Raw genomic sequence first — 21,747 nt, 5'->3', positions numbered from 1 at the left:
TTTAGAGTAATGTTTTTAAAATACAAAGTAAATACATCATACTGTATATCATGAGGGCAAAGCAGTGGCGCAGTAGGTAGTACTGTCGCCTCAGAGCAAGAAGGTCGCTGGGTTGCTGGTTCGAGCCTCGGCTCAGTTGGCGTTTCTATGTGCAGTTGGCAATTATTAACTCTTAATACATTTTTGTTATTATTCTGCTCAAGATATTTACTTTACTTTCACTAAAAGTCCAACAACTGTCAGTATGTCTAGCCTTGTGGTTAAACACACAGACATGTATAACAATTTCACTCAGTGACCTGATTTCCATTTGCGCCTTGTGGTCCTACTTTCCTCTCTACCCCAGCTTTCCTGTCATATACCTGTCATATAATACAAAGCATGAAAAAAGCCAAACTACTATGTATGCCATGCTTCAGAAAGACTCTGCAATGTGCAACACAAACTAAGCCTACATTACAGTGTGTTACTTCTCACATATCAAATAGCACAACCAGTTTTCTCTTGGCCCATATTGATGAATGAATCCTGTTCCAGATCAGGGACACACGCAGGCCACAACAAGTTTAATGTTGTATCTCAGGTTTTAGGTAAACTACACCAGCAGCCACTCATTGGACCTGAAAACGATTCTTCTTTTCCCACAACGTAGTATCTGTGACTGTCAAGACATGTTGTGTTTACCAAATACTTAGCACTTATTATCCAAAAAAATAAAAAATAAAATAAAATTAGCATAACTTAAAGCTCAGTAAAATAAAGATTACAAATGTTATATAAGAAATGCAGAGGGGAGTAAAACATTTGAGGAAAGCGATTACCTCAACATTTAGGTACAAGGCTCAATTTAAATGCAGGCTCTTTGATTCAGTTCAAAAGCCTATTTTGCTATGCTGGGGTGCATTTCTGAAAACCATCATTAGCCAACTAAGGTTGCAAGTTACGTCATTACAAACATAGTTTGTTCATTTGGCGTTTCCCAAATCTATCGTTCCAACAAACATTCTCAAACTGTGTTGCAAACTTGTACACTTGCAACTACACCTCAGGAGCTGTAAGTAGAAACATCCTGGCTGTGTTCTATTCCCAGTTATCCCCCCCTATGCCCTATTCATTTAGAAAGTTCCAAATTTAAACTTGGAATGTTTTTTAAAAAAGCCTTAAAGTCATCTCTCATTCATTCATTTTCTTTTCGGCTTAGTCCCTTTATTAATCCGGGGTCGCCACAGCAGAATAACCGCCAACTTATCCAGCATGTTTTTACGCAGCGGATGCCCTTCCAGCCGCAACCCATCTCTGGGAAACATCCACACACACACTCATATACTACGGACAATTTTAGCCTACCCAATTCACCTGTACTGCATGTCTTTGGACTGGTGGGGAAACCGGAGCACCCAGAGGAAACCCACGCGAACGCAGGGAGAACATGCAAACTCCACACAGAAATGCGATAATAAATTAATAAATATAAATTAATACTACTACTACTAATAATAATCAAAATAATTATTAAGTTGGATTTTTAAATTTCTTAATAAATAGTCTACTGTAAATTACAACCATTAACAATATGATTTATATATGATGTCAGAATACGTGTTAGCCTTTTGTACAATTTTATTATTATTTTTCTTTGAAGAAGTTGTTTTTCCGCCCCGTTTAGAGCATCCATAAGGGCGTTCAAATTATGGATCTGCAACAGAAATGATGGGTTGTTATAGGAAACACTTGTCACTACATCGTTATTTTCCCAAACAATGCATCGTACTGTGATAGTTCAGCCATGAGTTATGTCGTTGTTTGGGAAAAGCACCCCAGGTTAAAAGTTAGTTTACATCTCGGACTTGATTGCATTTATTAAAGTTAAGCGGTCTAAAACTATTTTATAAATCTTTTTATCATGTGTGAAAGGCGTGGGACCAAAAAAAACCTTGTCCAATCAAAATGTTTGGTCCGAACGTTATGATAGGCTGTCCTAACTGCCTGTCAACATATGAATTTGCATAGCTCTGCACATCCTGTTCGCACTGACTTCTTTAATGTTGTGCTTTTTAATGTTTTCTGTCCTATCGCTTGAGCCTCAGCTCTGCCTCTGGGTGTTCATGTGTTTTAGATTTGGACAGTGATTATTCGTAAAGGGCAGAATCTTTGGCTTTCACAATTGCTTAGCTTTCTGAAATCGCCTGTTCCACCTTTAAAGAGGTTAGTAGAATTAACTCATACAAGTTGCTTACATAAATGTCACAATAACTGAAAACTTCACTATTGAGTTTTTAATATCAGCAGACTAGCATGCGCTAAATTATGCACTATTTATACAATTAAAGTCAATATTATTATTATTCCCTTCAAATATTTTTTACATGCTGATTAACAGAGAAAGGAATTTTTTACAGTATTTCCTATAATGTTTTTTTTTTCTGGAGAAAGTCCTATTTGTTTTATTTCAGCTAGAATAAAAGCAGTTTTAATTTTTTTAAAGACCATTTTAGGGTCAATATTATTAGCCCTCTTAAGCAATATTTTTTTGATTGTCTACAAAACAAACTAGTTATACAATGACTTGCCTAATTACCATAACTTTCCCAATTAAGTTAAACTTTTATGTCGCTTTAAGCTGAATACTAGTATCTTGAAAAATATCTTGTAAAACATTCAACAAAGGCTCATTCTGAAAACGTAGCCCTATATACATTTCTGGAGATCACAAATTATGTAGCCAGAAGTACGTATGGCTTTACTTCATCTTTAAAACGAACACTACGAGGCAGTATGACGTTGTTTCTTTTCGCGCTTACCAGCTGAGCCCTTACCTCTTTATGGACGGCTGTCCTGCTGTTACCAGTTTGTCCAGTGGCTTGCAGACTTGAGATGTGGAGAGAAGTTGACCATGATTGCGGAGTTTGAGTCCGGCATTTCAGAAAGCAGGTAAGACAAAAACAACAAGCCAAAAAATCGAATAAACAAGTAAATAACAGGGTGAGAATGTAGTAAAATCTGAAAACCTGGTAAAAATCAAGGGGCTTTTCTTTTTCTGGATTGCTTTTTAAAACACTAATGGTTGGGTTTAGGGAAGGGGGAGCGTGGGTTTATCGGTAGGTGCGATTGGCACTTGCAAGAAAAAATTTGAGATCTGAAAAAGCATACACAGTGACCTCTGGTGGATTCGCAAAAACAAAAAACTTTCCTCTCTCCAGAAATGTATATAGGGGTACATAATCAGAATGAGCCTGGGCTGCTTTCGTTGATTTCAGACTAACGTTAGCTTTTTCCAAGATGTCCTATTGCACCTTTAACAATATCAGATTGTTTTAGTTCACAGAACTTTTTGGCAATTAAGTACACTGAACTTCCACTTACATTCGAGCAGTGTTGGATATAATTAGTTACAAAGTAACTAGACTACTTTTTTGCAGAAAATCTTTATCTTTCATTTTCAGTTAACTAATTAAAGTTAATGTACTTAATGTACTGTTCATAAATTCAGCAGTTCTGGGTCAGTCAATTAAGAGAAGCAGATTAATTAATTTATCAAGTAGTTTGAACATGCTTCGCTTTCAAATGTTTTGTGTTTTGATACATAATACATAAGGTTTATAACACAGTGTTACATTCTTTAATAAAGCTAAAAGGTCCTGTTTGGCTCAGATTTAAAGAATTAAAAGAGTTTAATTTCTATTGGTTATGCGGCGTTTATGCATTGAATTTTCAAAAGTGTTGAGTCAAGTAATTGAATAACTTATTGAGTAACTGAGTTACTTTTCAGACATAGTAATTAAAAATGTAATTTCAATACAATTTTAATGATGTAATTAGTAATTAATTACTTTTTTGAAGTAAATTACCCTACCATGCATTTGTGTGAAGTAAACTAATTTCAATTTATAAATTTAAACTGTTCAGTATTACATTGATATGCGCAAACTGTAAAAAACACAGAGCAGGTGCACAGTGGCGAGGGTAAACAAGAGCACAGCAGCTGCGTCTCACTTAGATGGCTCTGGGGGTCAGATTCATCAGCTACGTATATCATTTCATTTTAGAAGAGCAACCATTATAAAATTGGTCATTATTTCTCTTAAAAACACGATTGATAGTAATATTTGTTTTTAATAAATAATTCAATTCAATTCAATTCAGCTTTATTTGTATAGCGCTTTTACAATGTAGATTGTGTCAAAGCAGCTTCACATAAATGGTCATAGTAACTGGAACAGTGTAGTTCAGTTTTTAGTGTTTAAGTTCAGTACAGTTCAGTTTAGCTCAGTTCAGTGTGATTTAATCATTACTGAGAGTTCAAACACTGAAGAGCAAATTCTAAATACTATAAAATAACATTGACTGATTAATGTAGATATGCAAAATCTTATACGACTGTTTTTTATTGTATTGTTTATATTTTTATTTATTTTAATAAACTGAAAACTGTGTGACACTGTTGTATGGCTCTTTTCATAGCTTCATTTGAATATCGATTCCACCTGCACAGCACCTATGGAAAATTAAGCAAAAAAAAAAAGTACAATATTTGCAAAACGTGTAATTGCAACACAATCTCACGGCAATTCGTAACTTTTTGATTTAGTGGCTAATTCGTATAATTCGTACAATCTAATTCGAACAAGTTAGTATGATTTGCTCATCCCCCAATGACGGTTGGGTTTAGGGGTGGGGTTAGGTGCCACGCCTCCTTTTTAAAATCGTACAATTTCATATGACTGAACTAGCCACTAAACTGGCAAAACGTAAAATACTTACGTTTTCTCGTGAGATTAGGCTGGTAATTGACATAATTAACAATCAGGTCCTACAAATGGCCAACAGAATAATTGCACTAGACAGTTTTCAAATCACACTGTACAGCAGCACTGCCAGATCTTGTTTATATTTTTCTATGCAATTATTATACCCTGTATTCATAATTTGCATGGTCTTGATGTTGATAAAGCAGCACTTGCTATTCAGCACGATTTGAGAATGACCAAAGGTTGTCTTGTCCCTTCGGCAGAAGCAAAAAATTGGCATTTGCATACATTTTCTAGGTCTTATAACCTCAATGAGGATCTAAGAAATGCTCTAAAGTTATTTCACAATGTACTATTTTGTTTTACTTGAATTTGTTCTTCTAAAACTCCTAAACCTTTATTTTTATTTTCTTAGTAATTGCAGAATTGTGGTGTGTTCACAGCAACTGAAACACAAATGCAGAATGAATGGGTCCTAACAGGCACATAACAGTAACAAAGATTTTGGAGGAATGAACCTATATTGTGATAATTGAACAAGAAAGAGGCTTCGTTTTAATGACAGTAAGTATTTACAGCCTTACAGGAGAAACAACAGATTTGGGTCACCAACACTATGTGTGTGTGGCATGAACATACAGTTGCATAATCACCACAAAGGCAAACACATACAAGCAGAGCAATCATAGAATGGGCCATCTGATGTGGATGTGCTTTGTTCATTAATGTCATGCAGTACTTAGGAGTTATGTTGCTAAAAATAAAGACAACGTATTACAGAAATGAGAGTAAAGTATGAAACACAATCATACACTACTCACAAAAAGGATATTTGGCTTTTGGGGGAATTTATACACTACCTGACAAAAGTCTTGTCGCCTATCCGAGTTTTAGGAACAACAAATAATTACTTGACTTCTAGTTTATCATTTGTGGCTTATATAAAAGGCAAAAGCCTCTAGGTTATGCTTATTTTACCTAAATAAATTAGTCTGACTTTGCTTAGACAGTTGTCTTGTCCCTTAACAGAAATAATGTCCAGTATAGAATATAAAGTCATGGTGCAGTGGAAAAAAAATGAATACTGTGTATGACTCCCACGAGCTTGGAGGACTGCATCCATACATCTCTGCAATGACTCAAATCACTTATTAATAAAGTCATCTGGAATGGCAAAGAAAGTGTTCTCCCAGTTTAGGGCTGGCCAATTCTGAAGCACCTTGACCTTCTTTGCTTTCAGGAACTTTCATGTGGATGCTGAAGTATGAGGAGTGCTATCCTGCTGAAGAGTTTGCCCTCTCCTGGGGTTTGTAATGTAATGGGCAGCACAAACGTCTTGATACCTCAGGCTGTTGATGTTGCCATACACTCATCACAGATCTCTCGCACGCCCTCATACTGAATGTAACCCCAAACCATAATTTTTCCTTCACCAAACTTGACTGAATTCTATGAGAATCTTGGGTCCATGTGGGTTCCAGTAGGTCTTTTGCAGTATCTGTGATGACTGGGATGCAGTTCAACAGATAATTTATCTGAAAAATCTACCTTCTGACACTTTACCAAATGATCAACGAGAAGTCAAGTTATTATCTGTTGCTCTGAAAAGTTCCTGAAAGCAAAGAAGGTTAAGGTGCTGCAGGATTGGACAGCCCGATCACTGGACATGAACATTATTGAGCATGTCTGGGGTAAGATGAAGGTGGAGGAGGAATTGAAGATGAATTTAAAGAATCTTGATGAACTCTGGGAGTCCTGCAAGAACTCTTTCTTTGCCATTCCAAATGACTTTATAAATAAGTGATTTGAGTCATTGCAGAGATGTATGCAGTCCTCCAAGCTCATGGGAGTCATACACAATATTCATTCTTTTTCCATTGCACTGACTTTTTATTCTATACTGGACATTATTTCTGTTAAGTAGCAAGACTTTTGTCTAAGCAAAGTCAGACCTTACTCTTTAATTAAAAATCAAGGCATGGTCATATTTTATTTTGCTAAAATAAGTGTAATCTAGAGGCCTTTGCTTTTCATATAAGCCACTTCTCATACCAAATGACTACCTAGTAGTCAATTTAATATTTGTTGTTCCTAAAACATGGATAAGCGACAATACTTTTGTCAGGTAGTGTAGGTTTCGAGGGTACTTCCTTTGTCCACCTGACGTAGAATGATCTTTAAAATGGTGGAAATGCCTTCCAACATTTGTGTTTCAGTTGCTGTGAACACACCACAATTCTGCAATTACCAAGAAAATAAATATAAAGGTTTAGAATTTTTAGAAGAACACATTCAAGTAAAACAAAATAGTTTTAAGATGTACATTGTGAAATAAGTTTAGAGCATTTCTTAGAACCGCATTGAGATTATAAGACCTAGAAAATGTTTGCAAATGCCAATTTTTTGCTTCTGCCGAAGAGACAAGACAACCTTTGGTCATTCTCAAATCATGCTTAATAACAAGTGCTGAACATCAAGACCATGCAAAACATGAACACGGTATAATACCCACATATAAAAATATAAACATGATCGGGCAGTACTGCTGTATAGTGTGATTTGAAAACTGTCTAGTCCAATAATTCTGTTTTGCCCATTTGTAGGACCTGATTGTTAATAATGTCAATTACACGTTTCGCAATTATTGTACTTTTTTTTTTTTTTACTTTTGTCAGGTAGTGTAGGTTTCGAGGGTACTTCCTTTGTCCACCTGACGTGGTATGATAAAATGGTGGAAGGCATTCCCTCAAGGGCAAGTGCGAGTGTAAAAACGGACAGGAACATTTGTTCCCCCATTTGTTCCCTTGGCTACTGATCATGTTCCTCAATTTTGTCTTGCTTAGTTTGTCATTATGAGCTTTTCCACTGGAGGAACATTTTTAGTTCCTATAGCTATTGGCGGAAATACCTCCTTAATGGCCTTTTCTATGTCTTAAATAAAAGCAAATTAATGATGTGTGTGTGTGGGTTTAAGGAAGATGCTTTTCCACTTGCAGACTGGCTTTTCCACCACTGCTAGAAGAGTTATCTTAACCAGCCAAAGCTTGACAGTGTTTCGTCAAGCGTCTTGGATAATTATAATGGGATTGGATTGTCTGCAAAGGATGCATGCAGTGCTTCTTTAGAATTAGCCCTAAAGAAGGTATAATTATGCCTATTAGCTTTTGGAACAGATTTAATGAGAGCTATAATTATACGTTAAGCTCCCTAGGTTAAAGTACAGAGCTTTTGCGTGCAAGGTAAATAAAGCCAGGTATCCAGCCAGGTATTCGGGCAGGAACAATGCATTGCTAGGTGGTTAGTTTAAACAATCTCACTAAATGTTTGGATTGTTTATCCTTCGAAGACATTCTTACATCACATGTCTTAAAGGGCTATATCAACCTGAAAGGAAAATTAAAATGATTTACTCTTCCTTCAACTTGTTCCAAACCAGTTTGAGTTTCTTTCTTCTGCTGAACACATAATAAGAAGTTTTGGGAAAAGGTTGGAAAGCAGCCGCCATTGATTTTCAAAGTATTTTTGTTCCTGCTATGGTTTCCAACAATATTCCGAATATCTTGTTTTGAGTTCAACAGTTTATAACCATCTGAGATTGAATAAATGATGAGGAAATAAATTAAAATGTGTTTTAACCTTCTTCTTGACTTTGAATAAGACTCTCTGGACTGACACACATGAATGAAGACCTATAGTCACACTATGTTTGAGGGCATGGGAGACTTGCAGCTTAATCCCGAAAATATCTTTGTCTTGATGTTCGGTCCTCTGGTAAAACACTTTTATTATGATGCGAGTCATTTTGACATTGCATGGCATGCTGTAAGCCCCTCCGAGAAAGAACATTGCCGCATGACTTGGGTCACACTTACATAAGCCACTGACTCAGTCCAGCCTTTCCTTTTTTTAGCGTCACTGTTTGTGTTTCTGGGTGGATGAACTGGCATAATGTATGTATTTTTGTGCTTGTGTAATGGGCATGTGCAATTCAGTGTCATTTGAGTGCAGTTTCAGTGCATATAACACAACTACAGCACGAACACACATACCATCTATACATTTATTTCCAAAACAACAGAAGAATTCCCACTGATGCATATTAATTGATATAAATTGCCAGTAAAAACAAAGACTGTAGAATACACAAGACAGGTCACTCTATAGCAGTGGTCACCAAACTTGTTCCGGGAGGGCCGGTGTCCTGCAGATTTTAGCTCCAACCCTAATCAAACACACCTGAACAAGCTAATCAAGGTCTTACTAGGTATACTTGAAACATCCAGGCAGGTGTGTTGAGGCAAGTTGGAGCTAAACCCTGCAGGGACACCGGCCCTCCAGGACCGAGATTGGTGACCTCGGCTCTATAGTTTTAAATGGGGAAAAGTGTAACAATCAAATTGGCAAATAAAGCCCCGCCTACGAAAACAGGAGCCAATCATCAATCGCTATAGACTGACATTTCTCTGAGGGAGAAGCTTGGACCAGACGTGTGTTTTTACGACAGTTTTTGTGGTCAACAAAGGCACTGGAATCTCAGCGAATACTTGCTTCACAGACATAAGGAATTTATCAAAATAAAGCTTGAAATCTCTACTATTATTATTAAATGAGCCAACTACACTTGAAAACAAACATTTTTTTTGGTTTTGTAATGTCTATAAAATGAATGTGAGGTACAGTCTGTCCTTTCAAACACACATTACTTGATAACAACTGCTCAAACTCCCACAAACTTGTAAACAGGAGAAGGAGATTCGCTATCAAGACCAAGTTGTGAATTACTTCGGAAGAGCAGCGCAATCTGACGAAGCATAATTCAGAGGATGGTAATGTGCAACATGGCCATAAATGAGGTTGGTGTCGTGATCTCGTTCCTTTCGAGAGCCTGAAACCTGAAAAAATGCCGATTTTGTTTGATTCGAACTTTCGGAAACTAAACTTATGACACGGATGTTGCTTAATTTTATTGGTGATTTCAAATGAGTAATGTAATCGTAAGCTTGGCCAGACAGAATGCCCGCTGAGTGAATTGACTTGCCTAAAAGGCATAGATATTTACATTAGATGTCTCCTACGCTATTGTTGTCTATTGGAAGATATGCGTCAATAGAGCTGCCATTTTAGTACAGGGTAGCGCTCCTTTCAAATGAATGTGGGACCAAGGTGCAATGGAGGACTAGCCATCTAGAGCCAGAGATGTATACACATATACACATATATCTATGATCAGAAGTTTTCCCGGTGATCATTATGCAAATATTTATTTTAAATTACGAAAATTATAATTCTACATCACTTTTCTACATCGATGGATAAGTGATCGCACAGGCATTGCCGACAGAGTGTGTGTTTGTGTGCATGCAAATGTATTATCCTTCCTCCCTGTTAAATTTGATCTAATCCATGTCCTGAAACACACCACCTCTCCTGCTTTCCCTTCTAATTCAGATGGAGCGAGCAATTCGTTAGTGAATGGATCTCCGTTATGAACGACTCATTCAACTAGCCGACAATAATACCAGTTTCTAGTACCACAGCGTCTTGTTGTCATAATTAATTTACATTGTTTGCTGATTTAATTCAACCACATTAGCATAAGCCTAGTATTTAGAGTGAGTTGGTGCTACTTTTTCTTATGATCAGTGCAGTAAGAGACTGTATTATCATCAATAACATTACTTGTTTAGCACAAAAGTTTGTAACATACAATAACGTAAAAAACTAAATCTTACCTGTGTAACGTTCTGCATTTATGCTTTATTTTCTTTGTTTGCTCGTTACTACACCCGTACACAGCGCTAAAGTCCAGCATATTCACATTGGCTTTAGTCTTGACTAGTGTAGATAAATGACATTTGTACTGGGAGCACTGTACAAATGTGGCAGCGCTGTTGACGCATGCTCAGTGTCCGTATGCAATATCTAGTGTATATATCTATGCCTTAAAGGGACTTTGGTAATAATCTCCAATGTAAATAAAGAATGTTTGGTGTTGCCAAAATAGAGGCAAATTTTTAAAGACCACTAAATAAAGAATTAAGAGATTATAAACACTGAAATTGTGCAATTTTATAAGGGAAAAGTCACGCTTAATGCAAATTCAGCATTTAATTTTGTAAAACAAATTGTGTTTCTTCTCAAATTTTTCTTCATTATTATTTTTTCTCTCAAATATCCTGGAGCAAAGACAAACCCTTGGGTGTGTTTAACTGCACACTTATAAGTGTGTAGACTATACTTTGCTTGAAATGACCTATTTAAAAATAAGCAATATGAGAATTTAATAAATGGGTTATTCGAAAAATATACCATACAGGAGTTATGCAGACTTACTGTCCAGGTTGATTACTGAAGAATTATATGCCCTTTATCACATTATCTTAAGTCCTCTTGCTTTTTTTCTTTTGTGTTTTCTGTTTTTCTTCACATCGGTCACGTTTTCTCTCATCTATCTTCAGTTCTGTTTTATCTTCACTCAATACCTCTTCTTTCAGCTTCTGAAACTTCTTTAGATCAGCACAGAAGAGTACCTGACACAAGACACAAAGGCATCATTAATACTTTTTCTTTCTGGGAAGGTTTTATTTATTTTAGTTAGGCTGGAATTAAAAACAATTCAGTTTTTTTAAAGCAAATATTAATATTAATATTATTAGTGCCTTTTTTCTTTGATTGGCTACAGAACAAATCACTGAGTATGTTTACATGGGCATCAATTATCCGATTTTAATATGATTAAGACAATACTCTGATTAAGGTCATGATCGAACTAAACAGAAATCGAATTAAGGCATGTGGAGTTTGCTGATTTTAGTCGCATTACTGAAGTGCAGTAAAAACATGTAAACACCTTAATCAAACTATTACCATCGTGTAGAATTTTCGCTGCATTTTGTGACAAGATATTCCATACACACACTGTTTGACACTATTATCTGCATCTACAGAGTCAGTAAAGGACCACAGACACACACATCGCGAAATGCTGAGTTTTTTTCCATTCGGCGTGCGGTCTCAAATTTCTTTAAAACAAGAAAGGAAACACTTCCTGCAGTTCCTCGCATCCTAAATCCCGTTTGTCACTGGGGCATGCATGAAATGTTTCTGGATAAAAGTGAAAGTGCCAAACTGCAGTCGACAAATTAAAAATGAAACACCCAAAATTACATGAAACTCCGGAGGAAATGTGGATAGTGCTGTGACGCAATGACGTTAATCGAATTATGTGCTATAACATATAAAACGGGATCATAAAAGGAACATTCAAAAAGCAACTCATGTAAACGCCTTCATCTTATTATTGTCTTAGTCAGATTAAGGCCGCAGTCACACTAGAGTTTGCACTTGCAAAATTCTGTCGAACAGTGCTGCAAAAAGGGGCGGGATTAAACAAAATAGACATTAAAAAAAGGGAGCGATAGGTCCATATTTTAAATTTCTGTCATGTTTTGACCTTCTATTGGTCACACGCGGTCACAAGATGCGATTTCGCAGGTCAGAGTGCACCAAGATTAAACTTTTCAACGCAGCAAACTGAGAAACTTGTTGCACGAGCTTGCGTTTCCGGACTGATGCATTAGCATGCGTATGAAAGAAAGTCTAAGGGAAGAAAAGAGTAGTGTGACTGTGGCTTAGAGCAAATAATTTGATTACTGATGTCCATGTAAACATAGTCACTGTTGTCCAATAACTTACCTAATTAACCTAAATTACCCAGTTAACCAAATAGCCTGGTTAACCCTTTAAATGGCACTTTAAGCCAAATACAGATATCTTGCAAAAGAAGTACTAAAATATTATGTACTTGCAACATGGTGAAGTCAAAATAAAGTAGTTATAAGAAATTAGTTTTTAAAACAGTTTTAAAATAGGATGAAAAAAATTGCTTAACGCTGGAAAACATTTTAAAAACAATTACAATTTCACAGGAGAGCTAATATTTTTGACTTCAACTGTATACACACACTTTTTCCACCCATTAATGTTGTGCAAGTTTACTCACAGACTGTGCCCAGCCTGCATAAGGACCCCAGAGTTTTCTATAGAAGTCACCTGGAAAAGATGATCAAAAATGTACCACATTTTTAATAAATGAAAGCAGTTTTTTTTATTATTCTGGAGAAAGCACAAGTGTTGTTTTCTAGTCTAAAATTCAAAGGCATAAATATTAGGCAGATATAGGTGGTTGCCACAGCTTGGCATATTATAAAAGTACAAACCAATCTCCTTGTAGACTCTATCAGTCAAGGTCTTCTGGCTGGTACCGGGAGCAAAGTTGTAGTCACGTTTGGCAATCTGCCACACGTGTGTATCCACAGGAAGAGCCTCAAACTTGTCCAGTGACATCAGACATACACAGTCAGCCACCTGATCCCCAGTAAACACACATTTCATAGATATAAGACAGATATTATAAATGTATATATGGAACAGTTAGAGCGTAGCTGTTAACAATAAATAAAGGATAAAGCAGCATATGCCAAATGTATACTCTGCGCAAGTATACTAATACATCATTTTAGTTACATTTTAGGCATCTGTCCAATTGTTCAAGCTATACTTGATGTGGTTTTCTGTGTTACCATCAGATATCTGAAATTAATGGAGGATTACAGATAAAAAACTTGAATGCCAATATAAAAGAGTAAAAATTGCTGATTTATTTTAACTAGATTTTTAAGGTCTATTTATTTTAGGGATGCACTAATATGGATTTTTTGGCCGATATCAATAACCAATGACTCTAAAAAATTTAGAGGCTGATTACCGATTTATTAGCCGATAAATAAAAAACAATTCAGAGTTTTTCTACTATTACTTTTTTTATGGTAAGCAGCGGGTTGATAATAACAAATAATCATATTAGATTACAAACAACCCAACTAGTTGTTTGACACGTGTCCATCGCTGCTATTATGTTTACACATGTAATATTTTTCGTAAGACAATTTAAACCAGAATACGTATTGACAATCTATCCAACATATCCACAATGATAAGGAATATGGTTACTTAACGTTATTAACGCACAGCAATACCACACAAAGAAAGGACGGCCTTTGAAGAAATAAACAATGTGAGGAAAGCTTCATTATAGTGCACTGGACAAGTCTGAACAAGTTCAGCTCACGCATTCAGTTTAATTAGCCTAGTTTTGACAAAGGACCGATAACGATAACATTAAAAAAATAGCAGTTATCGGCCGAAAAATGATATTGCCGCCGATATATCGTGCATCCCTGGTTTATTTAAATGTGGAAATAAACAGCATTACACATTATAACCAATGACATATTTCTGTTGAGCCTAGGGCCGGGATAGACCAAGCTAATGCCAAACAACTAGCACAGACGAAAGCTGTGTTGTCAGCTCACCTCTGTAAAGTGGTGCATGAACACACCAAACGCATGGCTGGCAACTTAAATGAGAGAACATGTTCTGCACATGACTTTAAAAAGAAGTGAAGACACCTTCCGCACCCATAGTATAACTCGTGCTAATCTGTTTTGTCATTCCACAAAGAGAAACCCAAAGATGGAATGAGCACAGACAAAGCGTAAACGAAGCAGTGTTTAGTGTCTGATAATCCATTACTCCATATCGTTGGCAAATATTTGAGAAATGTTGTGAAATTACAGCGGGCTTCTATGTGTTCTTTCTTAACTTGAATTGTTTACTTGGGTACTTCACAACAGTTGTTGTTTCTGCAATCTGATTCGCTCTTGAATAGAAATCAGAGTGCTACCAACACTGCCAACACTCTTCTACATGCTGAATTGAGCTAATACAATCCGGCTTTACCCGTCGAGATGTGTTGAGCACACTGTTTGGTGTGTCCCGCCCTTAAGAATTCAATGGTCAATCATAGGCATTTCTAAATTTGTAGAGTTTTGTTCAGTATTTCGATAAATGCAAGAGTAAGATTGAGCTTTAATGCAATATTTGTATGCATAAAAACTGAAGGAGTATTTACTTTCAGACCAACTCCAGGAAGAGTTCTCAGCGCATCTCTGGCCTGCAGGTAGGGGGTGCTGCGGAGTGACTGTAGCCAATCAGGGTGATGAGAATTTATGATCATCTGTGAGCTCTGCTGCAGGAAACGTGCGCGGTAGCCAAATCCTAAGTCACGCAAACGCATCTCCACACAAGGGTCTACAAGGGTCGAAACAAACATTAAAAAATGAAACATTATCCTTAATAGGCCTGATGTAATTTTGCATTGTGGTCTGTTAAATGTACCAAAGCATGCATAGATTCATTAATTTTTTTTGGCTTAGTCCCTTTATTCATCGAGGGTCGCCACAGCAGAATGAACCGCCAACACATCCAGCCTATGTTTTAAACAGCGGATGCCCTTCCAGCTGCAACCCAGTATGGGAAAACATCCATACACACTCATTTAAACACATACACTACAATCAATTTGTTTATTCAATTCACCTATAGGAGCGGTCCCACCATGCATTGATTCAATATGTTATATTGTTATTTCATATATACATATAAGGTATCTGGCTAAAGTAAAAATTCACCAGAAATGGTTGTATATGCTTATTTATAACCACAAGAATTATCCCTATAATGGAAAGCTCAATTTGGACCATATTTGGGACTTGTAATTATACTAGACCAGGGGTGTCCAAACTCGGTCCTGGAGGGCCGGTGGCCTGGAGCGTTTATCTCCAACTTGCTTTAACACACCTGCCAGGAAGTTTCTAGTATATCTAGTAAGAGCTTGATTAGCTGGTTAAGGTGTGTTTGATTAGGGTTGGAAATAAACTCTCCAGGACCGAGTTTGGACACCCCTGTACTAGACAAAAGACACTGACAGAGTTGCATTTAGTGTTGTATTTTAAAGCTTTAACATATATGAAAACACAGGCAGGAAGTAATATACATACACAAATGAGATTTATCAAAGTAATGAAATCCATTCACTCTACAAAAATCACATTAAGAGCGGAGTGATGTGACACGATGTAGAAATGTGCATTCAACACCTATACTCTTCAGTTTACATGTGTCTGTTGCCTCGTTACAAACATTAGGTTAGGATGATTTTAAGGGCATTTTGTGGGCCCCCAGAGATGTTATTAGGGGCCCATAATGCCCCTGGCTTTTCACTTTAGTCCGCAACACCCTCCCTCCCTGCCTCCCAACTCCCCACAGCCCCCTGACCCCCTCTCGCTCTTCACTTTCTTCCAAGACAAACAGTATAACCAACTGTTGTCACAGGCAAACCACTTCTGACATGTATACTGTATATGGCCAGGTTTCTATAGCCAAACCTTTGTGGAGAGAAGTCCCAAAGAAAAGTGCCACATAGACTGTTGCATGCCTAGAGTGAAACATAGGGGTGGATCAGTGAGTGTTTGGGCTGCAATACCTAGGTCCAATATTTCTGCTAAATAGGCACATCACTGCCAAGAGCTATCAAACCTCTGGAGTGCCGTGTGTACCCAATGGTTTAAACACTGTATTCTGAAGGTTTTACCATGCATCAGAATACAATACACCCTGCAAGACTGGTGACAGAGTGGTTTGATAAATATGAAAGTGAAGTGTTGGACTATTTCTCACTTGCCTTAGTCCACCCCAATTCAATAATCGGTCAGGAGTCAATTAATCAAAATCAATGAATTTATTTATCGAGCATAAGTGAATAAAGCGAAGGTCAGGATCCTGGGCTTTTGAAGAACCGTCAGCCAAGCAGTCTGGATGTCCAAAAGCTCAGGATCCTGACCTTCGCTTTATTCACTTATGCTCGATAAATAAATTCATTGATTTTGATTAATTGACTCCTGACCGATTATTGAATTGGGGTGGACTAAGGCAAGTGAGAAATAGTCCAACAAAATTGGAGGGGGCACCCGGATCGGTCAACAAAGGAGTCTGAAAGGAGGAGTTGATTGTTTGAACTCCACACTGAACTTTAGCGGCGTTTCTTCATTCAACACTTGACCGGTCACTAAAAGAAGGTAAGCAGAAGCCTGTTTCTATCAAAATTCTGCTATTGATTATTACTAAAATTGTGTGTTGAATGAGAAACTGAAACTGAAGTAATTAAATATTAAAAGTGAGTTGAGATATATGGAGTGAATAAAGCCTAGGTACTTTTCCCCTGCCCTGGTTAGAGTCCAGGCACTTTTCCCCTGCCCTGGTTAGAGTCCAGGCACCGTTTCCCCTGCCCTGGTTAGAGTCCAGGCACCGTTTCCCCTGCCCTGGTTAGAGTCCAGGCACCGTTTCCCCTGCCCTGGTTAGAGTCCAGGCACCGTTTCCCCTGCCCTGGTTAGAGTCCAGGCACCGTTTCCCCTGCCCTGGTTAGAGTCCAGGCACCGTTTCCCCTGCCCTGGTTAGAGTCCAGGCACTTTTATAAACTTTTTCCTGTGTTGCATTTTTAAGTGTTATAAACAGCTGATTTTTTATTTTTATTTTTATTTTTTATATATATATATATTTTTTTTTTTCACTGATTAATTGAAAACATAAAACAACATGGAGGGAGAATTTGATCGTGAATGTGAGGAATATGGCTATCCTCCAGTTCAGGCTCAGTGGAAAAGGGTAGCGGAACTGGATATAGAACAAGCAGACTAAAAAAAAAAAAAAAAAAAAAAAAAAAAAAAGATACAGCCAGAAAGAAGGATGGATAAAAGCAGCTGAAGTATATTTTGGCATGTACAGATCAGACAAGACACAAACGCAAATTTGGCCAAAAAATTGAGAGGAATGGAGGAAAGACCACATATAACATTGAAACAACAAAAAGAAAAGCTAGAAAATATTAAGTCACAGCTGTTGAAACTACAGCTGGAAGAGGCTAAAGCTAAATTACAGAATAAGATGGTCGTAAGACAAAATACACAAATGCAACAAGTCATTGCTCCTCTGACTCATGTACCTGCTATGTCGCCTGTGCAGCCACCACAACCTAGCCCACAACCACTAATTTCTTACACACAGTCACCATTATGCCTCAGCCTAACACAGCACCACAGACATACATACAGCAGCCAAACCAATATCATAGAGGGGGCGACCAAAAAAAACAAAAAAAAAAAAAAACTTTTGGAGTTGTTTTGTGTGTGTGAACCCAAACTATAGGAAAGATCAATGTCCAATCAGCCATTGGAGATATGGGGACACCAACAAGGGTTGTTTTGTGTGTGGAGATTTAAACCACTGGAGAGATCAGTGTCCAGTGAACAGCCAACCTGCGGGGGGTTGGGATCCTTGAAGAGGTGGGGCTGCTGGTCGAGGCAGGCGACCAGAACCAATACAAACTCTCCCGTCATCCCCAGCCCCTAAACCCCGGGGGAACCAGGTGCCCACTCAATTCCCGGTGTGGGACCTGGGGGATGAGGCGGAGACTTATTGACGGGACCCACAGAGAACCAGCAGGGGGGTACAGGCCGAACCCCTACTGTAGATAATGGTCAACGCTAGGCCATTAACAGCCTTGGTGGATACTGAGGCCACACTTTCTACAGTCACGAAGGGGGCAGTGACTGATGTTATGTTGTCAAGCAAGACAATTGAAGTAATAGGTTCTCTGGGGAAGCAGAAAGATGGCCAGCTACAAAAACCAATACCCGTCACCGTGGCTAACCAGCAACTAAGCCACAGTTTTCTCTACTCAACAACTGTGCCTGTGGCCCTTCTGGGGAAAGATTTATTAGTTAAACTGGGAGCCAGCATATTGGGTTCACCTGATGGGGTTATCATCACCTTCCCAAATGACAGGTCATTTAACTGCTCAAAACATGGGGCGTCATGAGATGGACAGTGGTTACTGTCCACATGCAAGTAGTGGGAGGGTGCTGATATCTACTAGGTGGAGCTGGACAACACAGGTTGAAGCCCTGACAGTTTGGTCTCCCTATACAACCTTTGGAAACCCAGGATTAACCAATTAGGCATTCACTTACCACCATCTGACCCCCTACACTGCACACTGTTCTATGACAGAAGCGATAAATTATGCTATGAAGATGAATGCTTGTCACTAGTGGGCACAAAATGGGTGTTACAGGGAAAGGGTCTACTAATTGGCAAAGAGGGGATGGTCACCCAAATTAAATTAACTGATGAACAATAAAAAAGGTATGAGATGGCTGACACAGCTTTACCACATGTTTCAGTTGCCATAAATCCAGTGCATGAAGCCGAGGAGTTGGGAACAATGACAAAACTGAAAGTCGCAAATTGGAAAAAAAAAAAATCTAATGTTACGTAAGCCTTATATTAACCATAAAAAAGCCTATAATAACACACTTAGTCATATCAGTTGGGAATTAAACCTAATTTACTTTCTGACATTTAAAAAACTATATAGAATAGTTTCAATTATGAATGCCATACATATAATAACCGACTTTCCTGTGATTGTGCACCTATCACTGAATTGGGTCTAAAAAAAAAAAAAAAATTAATTAAGGCCTGTCTTGACTGGACTGTAATTGACATCTCCTCCTAGAGTTCTGAGTTTGCTGATGGCTGTTGTTTTAGAGCAGATGATGGAAGTCTGAGGACAGGTTAGGGCATATAAATTGGAAAAGTCTAAATGATACCAATGGTTGAATCACTTAAGTTAGCAAAAGATTTAAGGGTTAACATCTAACTTGAATGCGCATATGTGGGTACAGCTGTACATGTCAAATTGCCACAGTGGCGGAGGTCTGGTTTCTTTACCTCCTTGGGTCGACCTATCTCAGGAACAGAAAACTGTTGAGCATTCCTTGGGTCTGGCTCATTTTCATGGTACTGCCGGCATTAAATATAATTATAGATATGACAGAAAATTGGCTAAAATCTGTGTACACACTAAAATGAAATGACTTAATGTTTTGCCTATTGCATTAATGTCTATACATTCTTCTGCAACAGGACCCGACTTCACACCTTTTGAGCTTTTGACAGGTCGACAGTATCCTGGCCAGAGTTCTGCGCTGTCCCTGGAAAGCATTTACACCATTATCACCAAGATGTTATCATGACAAACTAACTTCTTTGATTGCAGCTTTTGTCTTTATAGATCACTCCTGACAAACAATCTAAGGAACCAGTGGCCAATGCTGCTGATTGGGTAGACCTTTGCCTGTTTAAGAGGAAGTGGAGGGAGCCCACATGGTCTGAACCATACAAAGTCATTGCCAGATTGTCCCATTGTGTTAAGGTTGCTGGCAAGGGTGATACCTGGTACCACCTCTCATCCTGTGTTGCATGTAATAAACCTAACCATTCTCTTGCAGAAATTAGAGTGGACCTGACTTCTCAGGTCCAAGAGAGGGAGACTCAGATTATACGAGACACTGACACTAACAGACCTGCAACACACACAACCAATTACTCGCTGCCACTCTGACAAATAGAAAATTAAAAATTGAACAAAATTGAACACCTATTTCAAACACTGGACAATGAACCATTAGTGTAAGTGCTGACTGTGCTTTTGGGGCTGATATAGCAAAACAATTCAGAGAAAGATACAATGTAAAAAGATTGAAATTAAATTTAAACAACCAAGACAGGATTATCTTTCATCTGGTGACAAAAAATTGACCACTAACAAATTAACATATGAAGACTTTAAAGCCAGTCTGATTTAGATTAAATATTAGTGTCTGTTATTCAGAGTGAGCAGTGTGTCTGTACCCCGGCTTGGGTGTTGCCTGGACAAACCAGACTTCACCACAGTTTTGCAAATTATCAATGAAGTGTTTTCTGATGTTAATATGCTGATCACAATCTACAGTTTATAAATTAACCCCTATATCCTTTAAGGGTTTGACATTTTTTAAATATTATTTTTATATTTAAAAATTATTATTATTATTATTTTTTTAATATTATATGACATGTGATAGTTCTTGCTTTAAATAGTTGCAGAATTGAAAGTGTTACTGCATCTCATCTGATTCACCCTTAGGAGTGGCCCTTGAATTGGTAAGAATTGTCACAGCCAGAGAACAACATTTGAGTTGTTGTGTAGCTCAGTGGTTCCCAAAGTGGGGTTCGTGGGACAGTGACAGGAGTTATTTCCAAAATCAAATTAATTTTATTAAAATATCAGAATTATTCAGCGGGTTATTTTAACCATAACCCGCTGAAGATAAAAATAAAAAACAACAACATGCAAATGAAAAGTCATCAGCCTTTCAATTATTATCATCATTTTTTCATAGGGTTGGTGTGTTTACATTAGATTAACACTGAAATAATGTCAGCTGCAGCATATTGATTTTATAGCACCAGGTTAAACGTTCTGACACCTTTATAGCAGTCAATTACATTAAAAATAAAAAACAAGATACTAATCATACTACTTTAGCATCGTTACTACGTTAGCATCACCTAAAACTGGTTCGTTTACCCCTAGAGAGGGAGCATACAACTGTTTCAATTTTAATATGTGAAAGAAAAAAAAGAAAGAAAAAAAAAAAAGACGTTCTTCTTATATAACATGGCCCTGGGCGAATCGGTGACTAGGGCCCTGGAAGGCCTGAGGGCTTTGTCTAATGAGATGCAGGAACACTGAGGTATTAATAACCCCATTGATAAATGGTTTACTGATATGTTTGGCAATTGGAAGGGAGTAATAATATCGATTATGCATTCTCTGGAGATATTTTTGAGGATGTTGGTTACTTTTGGTAGTTGTTGCATACCATGTTTTAGGTCATTGTGTAACAGAATGATCGTTGCAGCAATTAAGAAGAAAGAGGCTCCGCCTCCTTACAGTATGCCACTGCTGGGAATAAGAGATGTTGACTCTAAGGAAGAAGAAACAGAAGTGTGATCTCTAAAGAGATCAAGAGAGGGAATTGAAGGAATAAAATTACAGTCTAATGCTTCTTTTGAATTACATATATGTGCTCATGCTTATTATGCATATATGTATGTGTTTGCTTGAACCATGATAATCTAATGAGCCCACGCAATGATATGATGAGACATTCTGTTTGACCTTAAAATGAGACAGGAACTTTCCACACCTATA

General features: G+C 37.6%; 1 protein-coding gene across 10 annotated transcripts in view; it reads right to left on the bottom strand.

Annotated features, from left to right (window-relative positions):
• Positions 1-21,747, bottom strand: part of ogg1 (8-oxoguanine DNA glycosylase) — a 47,334-nt gene that overhangs the window by 12,522 nt on the left and 13,065 nt on the right. For 3 of the 10 annotated variants that reach the window (XR_015497284.1, XR_015497286.1, XR_015497285.1), the window contains 5 exons: positions 14,722-14,900; positions 12,968-13,115; positions 12,751-12,800; positions 10,690-11,278; positions 8,795-9,786 (listed from right to left, as the gene is read on the bottom strand). Coding sequence is in view for 6 of the 10 variants with exons in the window: in XM_087263931.1 (XP_087120057.1) it covers positions 11,129-11,278; positions 12,751-12,800; positions 12,968-13,115; positions 14,722-14,900 (527 nt within the window). In the remaining 4 variants the exon portion in view is untranslated. 10 annotated transcript variants of the gene reach the window in all.

This window comes from Danio rerio, chromosome 8, assembly GCF_052040795.2.
Source record: "Danio rerio strain M-AB ecotype USA chromosome 8, GRCz13ab, whole genome shotgun sequence".
NCBI classification, from domain to species: Eukaryota; Metazoa; Chordata; class Actinopteri; order Cypriniformes; family Danionidae; genus Danio; species Danio rerio.
The sequence above is the reverse complement of the archived record's forward strand: the minus strand, read 5'-3'. Positions and strand labels throughout refer to the sequence as shown.